Here is a 10,679-nt window from a genome sequence, read left to right on the forward strand (position 1 = left end):
TCATTGCAAAAGTAGATGTAGGATGAAGGAAAGTGAAAAGCTGAAGATAACACTAAGGTTTTGAAAACTACATGACTAAAAGAATGGTGGTGACCCCACCAAAAGTGGTTTGGAATTTGGTGGAAAGCTAAAGAAATGAGATAGGGGATCCTCAGTACACTCCATCCAAAGTGGTTCCTACTGTGTGACTTATTCTACCCTGCCCAAAGTGAAAATAGGAGGCAGGATACCTTCACCAATCTCTGACCCCAAGTGCAGGGCTGATAACACAGGATACAAGGGATGGTGTCACGATACTTCCAAAGATCTTGCAGAGTTATTGCAAGTAGCAATTAGAATTGAGAAGTTAACTCTAAACTCAGAAAGGGGGAATTGAAAAATTTATATAGGAGACTGAGGGGGAAGACCAGAGGAAGGGTGGTTGTAGGAGAGTCCAGCCCTATATTTGGATTCAACCTGTCTTCCCTTCCTCTTACTGATTATGTACTCCTTGTGATCTTTTCTATTTCCAAAGTTTTCATTCTTCAGTCCTAGATGAACAACTATGAGGCATTCACTTACAGTCAATGAGCCTTGACTTACTCACCTGTAAGATAAGAATAACAAGAAGCCAAGCAAGTAGAGGGCTAAATTTATGATCAAATTTTTCATTTGGATTTGAATCCAACTTCAGATCCATGAACTTTTGGGCCCTGAAAAGCCTCTAAAGGTTATTGAGCTTCAATTTTCTCATTCTGTTACAAGGAAACAATAACACTTTCCTCAAGGGGTAATGGGAGGATCCAACAAGAACACGTGCATCAAGGGCTTTGCAAACCACAAAGTGTTATATAAATATTATTATTGATTGATAGTAGCTACCTGCTTTGGAGAAGGCCTCTGAAATCGTGTATATACAGCACTCTTGCAGGACTGAATGAACTCTTTTTCATTAATTCCCTTGATATTCCTGCTCTTTTGTTCTTCTCGATGAATTTTGAATTAATTTCAGACAGTATTGTTTTGCAGTGAGGCAATTAAGGGAGATGAAGGTGAGGCAAGGACCCAGGATAATGAATTTTAGTCTTAGGAGATTCAATCACTGGGCTAAGGGGGAAAGCAATAAGCAGGACTGGGGCCATATTGAGTCTGAGTTGCCAATAAGGCATCCAGACAGGGGTGACAGAGATAGGATGCACCAGCCCTAGAAATCTTTCTAGAAATAGCCTGAATAAAGTCTGATTTTAAATAATTGTAGTCTTTAGTTAGTATCTTTAGAACTACCCTGATTTCTGCCTCTCCCTCTCTCCTTCTCCCTCTCCCACACCACACACACACACACACACACACACACACACACAAACACACACATCTATCTGGATGTCCTATAGACATTTGGAGAGTCATTCTATTTTCCCCCAAATTCACTCCTCCTTCAAACTTCATTTTCTTTTGAAGGGGCTGTCATCCTTCCAAGTTAACCAAATATGCAATCCTGACTCTTCCTTCTTCCTCATACCCACCCTCCACATTTGAGCAATTGTCAAATTCTGTTAATTCTGTACTTCCACAAAAGCTCTCCATCCCTTCCCCTCTCTCCATACAACCTCTCCTCTAGTTTCCATTCCCATCTCCCTTTTGGCCTACTACAATATCCTTCTGTCTAGTCTCCCTGTTTTCATAATCTTCCTTCTCCAATTCACACTCTGCCTTGCGGTTGACAGATTGATTTTCCTAAAACACAATTCAAGCCGAGTCCACTATCACCATCACTCATCACCCACACTGGAACCCTTAAAAATCTTCAGTGGCTTCCTATTATATCAGGATAAAATACAAGCTTCCCAACCTGACTTTTTAATCATACATTTATCTCTCCAGTCAGTTCTTATTACTCCTGTCATTCACTTTCCATTCCAGTCAAGATGGCCTATTAATAGCCCTAGCCCCATAGAAGCAGCATTGGATGTCTTGGCACTGCTATCCTTGCATAGGGTGGGGGTGGGAGGTCTCATCCCTTTGTATTTTTTTTAATCTGCATTATAGGTCACAAGTATGCCAGCACACACACACACACACACACACACACACACACACACACACACACACACACAAAGATTTAGTAAGCTCCTGGAAAGTAGGTGTTTCATCCTTGTCTAAGACTCCCCAGTGCCTAACTTAGGGTCTAATAGCAACTGATACTCAATAAGAATTTAATTGCATTGGTCAGGGTAAGGTGGACATGGAATTATTCACCCAGATCCTTGGAAGAAATGAAGCAGTCAGTCATTTAAGGTTTGAAGGCATCTTTGCATTCCTCTGTCAGAGTTTATCCTTTAAAAGTTTCTCTTTCATAATAACCTTGATTTGAGGAGGGAGGGGAGCTGCAGGAAAGGTCAGCAAAGATCTTCATGTCTTTTGCTTTAGTTCCCATCCTGGTTTCAATTTCCTTTTCTTCCACCTCTTCTTTTGCTTGTTCCTATCTGGGTAACACCATCTCTTCATGCCACATATTTTGAGTGTTACAAAGACATTGTTAAAAACGATGGTAATTATAGTTTGATTTAATATAGCTCGAGACAAGACAGGCTAGCTTCCCAGAAGACAATGTCTTCTATCAGAGCATCTCACAATGGGGGAATAGGCGTCATTTTTGCTCTCACTCTTTTGAATGGCTTTCTTAGATCTTCCCCTTCTATTCTCTAATACATCTTAAATGTCTTACCTTTACATTTGAAAAAATGAACTGATTTCTTACAAGCAGACACATCTGTCTGCCACCCCCAGCCTTTCCCAGCTGGGAGCAAAAAAACCAGCAAAAAAAGGGTTCTGGGGTTCACCGTGTTCCCTGTGACTTCATTGACCTCCCATTAGGAAGATATCACTCTGCCTCCAACTTTAGACCCTTTAGACTGCTTTAGAAGTCATCACATGGCTTAAAATAATTGGCTGATAGTGTCTCCTGCTAAATTTATATTCTTTTGAAACGTGGCATGACAGAGTGTGAGAGACAGAAAGGAGGAGGGGGATGGGAGGGGGGAGAGTGGGAGTCATGTGATCCCAAAAGTCATCTAAAATGGTACCTTGGTTGGTGGTTGGACTAGATAGCTTTCAAGATTTAGGTGCTCAATCTAGAACTTAGGGCTTTTTAAGGTCTTTAGGTGCTGAATCTATAACCTATGTCAGAACTATTTGACCCCAAATGTTACAAAGCTTGAAAGATGCTACACGAAGAAATAATTTTGATATTCAGTGATCTATGAGAGACAATGTGTTATAGTAGACAGGTGCTGGTGGTGAAGTCATTAGATACCTGAACTCAAATCTGGCATTTGACATCAACTGAGTGATCACAGGTAAGTCACTTAAAGTTCTGTGCCTCAGTTTCCCCATTTATACCATGGGGATAATAGTATTTGTAACCTTTGCCTCAAGACTGTTGTGAGCATAAAATGAGACTGTGGATACAGAGGACTTTGAAAAATTTAAAGAATAAGTCTTAGAGATGAATAGACAAGGTCAGGTCCTCGCTGCCTGGTTGGAAAGATAAACTGATCTAGGCACAGGAGAGTCATCAGATAGGGTCAAGACACTTCCTTCCAAGAACCCAGGAAGCCTCCTGAGGCAGGTAGAGTAAGGGCCAAAGGGTCAATGATGAAGTCAGTGTTGGGTTTACAGTCAGGGGACACTGACTAACGGGGATCCGAGGCTACTGGCCCTTCATTCAGACAGATCATTCTTCAGAGCAACTTCAGCCAGCCTTGGTGTTCCCTTGGAGTTCCCTTTAAAGAGCTCTCATTAAATCTCCTCTTAGGGGGCGGCTAGGTGGCATAGTAGATAAAGCACCGGCCTTGGAGTCAGGAGTACCTGGGTTCAAATCTGATCTCAGACACTTAATAATTACCTAGCTGTGTAGTCTTGGGCAAGCCACTTAACCCCATTTGCCTTGCAAAAACCTAAAAAAAAAAAAAAGCTCCTCTTAGACCTCTTGGCAAGCACCCATCACTTCTTCTATGGGGCAACCAGGCGGTGCACTAGACCTGGAGTTAGGAAGACCTCAGTTCACCTCAGACAATTATTAACTCAGTTTCTTCATCTATAAAATGGGTATTATCATAGAACCCACCTTCCAGAGTAAGGAGGAGAATAAAAATGAGATAATGGGTTTACTATTTACTTCCTTCCTTCCTACATGACAACTTTATTGATCCATCCAGCTGCTTGTGCCTCCTCTTCAGACTTGTCTTGTATTTTTTGGTTTTATGTATTTATATATATATATATATATATACATATATATATATATATATATGTGTGTGTGTGTGTGTGTGTGTGTGTGTGTATACATATATATACATATATATATATATATATATATATATACATGCTGAACATATTATTGGAAGAAAGATTCTCTATGAACTTTTCTTTTAAAAAATAATTCCAATACATTGGCAGCTAGAATACCAGAGTGGATAGAATGTCTGACCTGAAAGATGTGAATTCAAATCCGACCTAAGATCCAAAGTCTTAGGTGATCCTAGGCAAATCACTTAACCTCTGTAATCTTCAGTTTTCCTCTTCTGTAAAATAATCACACTCACTTCTCAGAATCATAGGATCAAGTAAGATGTTCGTAAAATACTTTCAAATCTTAAAATGCTATATGAATGCTAACTATAAACTGGTTTGTAATAATAATAAATATAACTAACATTTGTATGGTGTTAATATGGGCCAGGCACTCTACAATTATTTTCTAATGTATTTTATTTTATATATTTAAAAATGTTATTCTGAAAAGGAATCTCTGGGCTTCACCAGATTACTGAAAGGGTCCATGACATGTAACTAGTTGTTATAGATCATAAGCTCCTTGAGGGCAGCCCCTGGGGTACCTTATGCCCTCTATGAGAAGTCTAGGAAGACTGTTTCCCTTAGAAACAAGCACAAATTCCATTGCACAGCTCTCCCTTACTTACTTGGATTTACCAATTCACTTGCAAGTCATAACATTTCCTTCCTTCCTGATCTGCTGGTCCTCTTCTAGAGGGAAGAACAGCTAGCACCTTCGAAACATCCTTTTGGAACTGGACAATGGAAAGGATTACTCTCTCAGAGGGAAGGATCTAGGCAGATCTAGCCCCCAGCAAAACTGTAAAGTCAACAGACCTTGTGTTAGAAGCTATTTATTTCCCTTTTTGCTTTCTGTTCCCCATTTAAGTGAACTATTTTCAGGAGAGTTCTCAGGCATCATGGTATCCTAACTCCCCAGATCACAATGAAGATGCTGGCAACTGTTCAGTTCTCCCATCTTGCTCTGCTCACAGGTGAAGGGAAATTTGACCAGCAGGTGGTGCCAAAGGGTCACTTAATGAATAACCGGTGATTTGCAAAACCTGAGATGAGAAGTAAATTCTTCCTAAGGTAAATTAGGGTAGGTTCAGCATCAATATGACTAACCAAGGAGCATACAGCTCTGGGACAGTTGGCAGAAGAAGCAGTGGGAGTCCCACACTGACAGTAAGGCTTGAGTCACATGGGACTCAAGTTGTGGGGGGAGGTTCTTTGAAAGTCCTTCTAGAAGCTTTCCTGACTTTCCAGGTGCAGAATGTTGATCCAACCTTAAAAGACCTCATGTACATCTCTTTTAGGTAGATTGAGGCCCCAAGGTCAGTCTCATTCCCAAGAACAGTGGTAATGGGGGTCCAGATGGGCTACCTAAGACCCTTAAGAAAAACTCTAGAGACTGAATTGGGGAATAGTGAGACATTCAATGGATTTAGGAACTCAAGAGGATGGCCTGAAAAAGGCAGTTATGTACACATTTGAAAAGAAAATCCTTCATCTAAATGAATGCATTTCATATTGTGGAGGAGATCTATGCTACCTTTCTGGTGATCCTGAAATTAAATCATACAACTGACTTACCTGTTCTACTTAACAGACAATCAGAATTCAGTGGATAGCTTCTTATACCTGAGAAAAGTTGTTTTGCTGGGAAATAGAGGCAAAAATATGAATAGCTCTAATTGTGGGTCACCCAATGACTTTTTTTTAGGTTTTGGCAAGGCAATGGGGTTAAGTGGCTACTTGCCCAAGGCCCCACAGCTAGGTAATTATTAAGTGTCTGAGACCGGATTTGAACCCAGGTACTCCTGACTCCAGGGCCAGTGCTTTATCCACTACACCACCTAGCCACCCCCAATACCCAATGACTTTTAACAGAACAGAGCAAGGAAACAGGAGAAGGGATAGCAGAACATCCCACTCAGAGTCTAAATGAAGAGTCAAAGATAGATCATCACAGACTCACTGAATGTTCTAGCTAGAAGGGTTTTAAAGAATTTCTAGTCTCGAGTCCTTCAGAAAATGGACTCCTCCTTTTGTGAAACCTATTGACCACCATGAAGAAAAAGATTTTCTTTATCCTCTTTGACTTCATCCCAAGTCAACAGCATCATTTCCAGGTCACTATCTCCTTTCTCCCTCCAGTTTTAGACATCCAGGGATAGGTAAATGTTTAACAATTAGCTCTTCAGAACTTTTAAACTTAATTTGAAATGATGGACAGTTTCTCCATTGCTTTCTTATGTCTAAACAATGAACAATATAATAATAAGACCTGAGTTGTAGCATCTGATGAATCATAAGATGATCACACTGAAAATTTAATCTGCTTTTACTAGCCAATATGAGCTGGCTCCAAAACACCCTTGCATGTCTCCCAAACTCCCATATATATGTATGGTGAGATCTGATGTGCTCTGAAATCTCATCTGAGGTTCTACCTCCTAAATATTAACTCAAGGTTCTGCTAGTCTGGGGGGAACATATATTCATAAATTATATATGTCCACAAAGACTAATACATGCTAAGGTTGTCATGGCACAACTATAGGTTAAGTAAGACTTTGGTTCCAAAGAAGTGAAGACTTTATGTACTATGATCATAAAATCCAGGTTCAACATTTCCATTATTACATTTGGGAAGAGGAGAAGAATCTCCCCCATAAACATCCCCACCTCCAGAACACTCTGTCTTTACATTAACAATGGCTAAGAAGAATATAATAAACTACAGAACTACCAGGTGGCAGAAATATTCAAGATCTACAGTATAAAAAAATGTGGCAAGATTACATTGTAAATATCACAACTGCAAAATAAAGTAAAAACCATCCACTATTCTTTCTAACCTATTAAACATTTCAATATCATCAATCAAAAAGTAACAGAAGTTTAGAAATTATATATTGCAGAGGCTCAAATATGTTTTTTCTGGCCCAACATCCTCCTAGTCAGATAATAAGTTAGTATAAATAGTAAGCTGGGGGCTATAGCAGAACATGTGTGTGTATGTAGGGGAGGGTTTATGGGACTGAGGTGGTGTTTGGAGGCTCCATGATGCTCGTCGGATGGGGGATGGCTGGTTGGTTCCCCTTCTACGTTTCCTGCTTCTTCTCTTCTCATACAAAGCTCTCTTCCATGTTCGCACAAAGGAGGAAGGAGTCTACCAGCCGAGGCTTGACCAGTTGTTGAAAATCGGTATCCTGCAGGCCTTCGGGGCAGATGGCTGCCAGGGTGCGTAAAGCAGCCTTAAAGAAAAGGAAAGAAAAAAATTGAGGGTGATGAGATAGATGTATGATCAGAATCAGCTAGCTAACTGCCCATTATGATGGGTTATTTCTCATAATTGCCCTAAGCATCCTAGACTCTTGGATAGGTCCAGCTAGAAGGTACCTTGGTTTCCCTTCAATTCAACCAAGGCACCTTGGTTTCCCTTCAATTCAACAAGTATTTATTGTACATCTACAGTAGTGTCAGTACTAGAAATACTGAAGGAAAAAACAAAAAAAAAACCAATTCCTTTTCACTAGGGAATAAATGCATACATATGTGTGTGTGTAATATATGTCTATATATAAAATTAAATAAATATAATAGCTGTGTGACCTTGGGTAAGTCACTTCAAACTATTTGCTTCAGTTTCCTCATCTGTAAAATGAACTGGAGAAGGAAATGATGATGCACTCTGGCATATCTAGGCAAAGACTGGAGGTCACAAAGAGTTGGATGTGATTGAAAATGATTCAACAACAACAATAAAATAAAACCAAAATTATTTCAGCAGGTTGGAGAGCACTCATAAAGAGGAGGAAATCAAGAAAGATCTTTAGGAGAAGGCACCTGAACTGGGCTTTGATGGAAGCTAGAGATTCTATGAGGAAGAGGAAAGAAGGAAAAAGCCTTCCAGATGGGGGGGACACAGCTTGTGCTAAGGCATGGAGATGAAAGATGAGATGTCAAGGTCAATTCAGCTGAATAGTTTGGAAAACAAAATTGGAGCTAGATTCTGAAGGGTTTTAAAAGCCGGACAGTTGACTTCGTATGTCATTCTAACAATAAGGAATGACAGAAGTTTCCTGAGCAGAGTAGTGACGTGTTCAGCCCTGGTACTATGGAAAGAACACTGGCCTTTGAGTCAAAAGACCTGGACTTGATACCTAAATTCTGATACCAATGAGCTGGGAAACCTTTGGGGAAGCTTTTCATTTCATCAGGCCTCAGTTTGCCCTCTATAAAAAGAGGTTAATAATACAGCATTTACTATAGTATCTGGCATATAGCAAATATTGATTGATTGATTGACTTATCAGTTGATTACTAAATGGATAGATGGATGGATAATGGATGGATGAATGATTTGTATTACCTACCATGCAGAAGTATTTCAAGGAAGGTATTCTATAAACCTTAAATGCATCCTATGAGTTGTTATCCATCCCCTGACTGAATTTTTACCCATCCTTTAAAGCCCAAATCAAGAATACCTCTTCCATGAACTATATCTTGATTCTTACAGGCAGTCATAACCTCAGGTCAAACATAGCATTTCATTGTGAACCTCTCTTAATGAATTTGACCTGTAACACTCTGGATATTATAGTTACATGGGTGTTATTTCCCTACTTGGCTATGAGCTCCCTGCATATTCTCCAGAGTCTGGTTCAGCATTATAGCCCCAGGGGCCAGTGAATAAATGTTTGATGACTACAGCGTCTTTAGTAAAGGAAAATGAGGCAGAAGTAAAAGGGTCAAAGTGGTCATTGAGGAGAGTGGCCAGTAAAGTTCCAAAAGACATGTACCTGACAGAATAAAGACCAGGTAGAGATTTGGGGCAAGTCCCCTTCTTTGCTCAGGTAGACCAGGCACCAGGGACAGGCTCCTGGTGGACACATAGGCTGAGAAAACAGGTTCATTGGACTCTAGGGAAGCAAAGCACTTGATCCTCACAATGATCTTGGAGAGGCCTGAAAGCCCTAGCATGGGGGGAGAGGGGAGAGAAGCTGTGAATGTGAAGTCAGCAGACCTGGGTCTGCATCCCCATACTGCTATGTGAATGCCAGGAAAAAAAATCCCTTCATGTTACCTAACCTCAGTTTACTCATCTGGAAAATAGGGATATTTGCCTTTTCTTGGCCTATCACCATCTGCCAGTTGTATGCTAACCCTATCCCGTGAATACTAATGAAGCATCCACAAGGTCCCAGAGGAGGATCGAGATGGAGGCAAAGGAGAAATTCAGGCAAAGTACTCTGGGCAGGTGGGAGTGGGGAGCAGAGTGCCTTCTAGACATGGAGGAGAAGAAAGACTAGACTGAGGAAAAGCCAATAGTCTAGTTTGGCTCAAAGACTGACTAGAGGAAGGTGGACAAATAGGTAATGAATATCAATGATACTTTAAAGTTTGCAAAATACTTTTTCCTCTCTCATTTGATCTTCACAGTGATTTTTTTATGGTTATTGTTTTTATTCCCATTCCAGATGAAGAAGCAGAAAGGTTAAGCAATTTGCCAAGATGCTGTAACTGAGGCTAGATTTGAAGTCGGGTCTTCCAAACTCCAACTCCAACAGTGCATCCAAGTAGCTCCAAGGCACGTTGAAGGTGTCCCAAAACCCTAGAGGATAATTTAGCCATTGTTCTTATGTTGTCATGGGATAGAACCTTGGCACCCATTAAGTCTCAATGCTTCAGTTTCGTGGGGAGAGGAAATAGGCAGAGATGTCTAGTGATTTGCCCAAGGTTATACAGCTCATAAATAGCTGAAATAGAGTTTTGAGATCTTTCACATGTAATACTCTATCCATTATAGGATGGAGAAAAGATAGCATCCTCGAGAATGAGGAGAAATGATGCAACCAAGGACTAAGCTTTTTTTTATTAAATTGAAGCAATTTCCCTCTTTCTACCCCTCAACAACAAAAAAAACCAAACAAACAAAAAGCAGTACCAATCAACCACCATGTACCCCTGAGCAGTAATAGCAAAGAGGAAAGTTGGGTTCTTCAGATAAAAGATACTATAGCCCCTATTGGAGAGAGAGAGAGAGAGAGAGAGAGAGAGAGAGAGAGAGAGAGACAGAGACAGAGACAGAGACAGAGACAGAGACAGAGACAGACTAGCCTGGGGATCCAGAAGAGGGCCAGTGAGAGTACTCCATCCAATCCAATCTCAAAGGTAACCTCAAAGGCAGTTAAACCCCTTCCCCCTCATGCCCAGCTACTTGATATTCAAGAGATTTTTCTCTTCTGACGTCCAAAGAGCTGAAAGTATGTCACTGATGGCTCTGATTCTCAGACTGAAAATATCAAGATATCGAGCTGGCCCATCAGCCAGCCAGGGCAGTCTTCTTCATT

At 40.6% G+C, this 10,679-nt stretch overlaps 1 protein-coding gene across 1 annotated transcript in view; it reads right to left on the reverse strand.

The window, feature by feature from the left end:
- Positions 1-6,335: 6,335 nt before the first annotated feature.
- Positions 6,336-10,679, reverse strand: part of INSC (INSC spindle orientation adaptor protein) — a 130,122-nt gene continuing 125,778 nt past the window's right edge. The window contains exon 8 of the mRNA XM_074231610.1: positions 6,336-7,577. Coding sequence (XP_074087711.1) covers positions 7,449-7,577 — 129 coding nt within the window. The 3' untranslated portion in view covers positions 6,336-7,448. The remainder of the gene's footprint in view (positions 7,578-10,679) is intronic.

Source organism: Macrotis lagotis, chromosome 3 (genome assembly GCF_037893015.1).
Source record: "Macrotis lagotis isolate mMagLag1 chromosome 3, bilby.v1.9.chrom.fasta, whole genome shotgun sequence".
Lineage (NCBI taxonomy): Eukaryota > Metazoa > Chordata > Mammalia > Peramelemorphia > Peramelidae > Macrotis > Macrotis lagotis.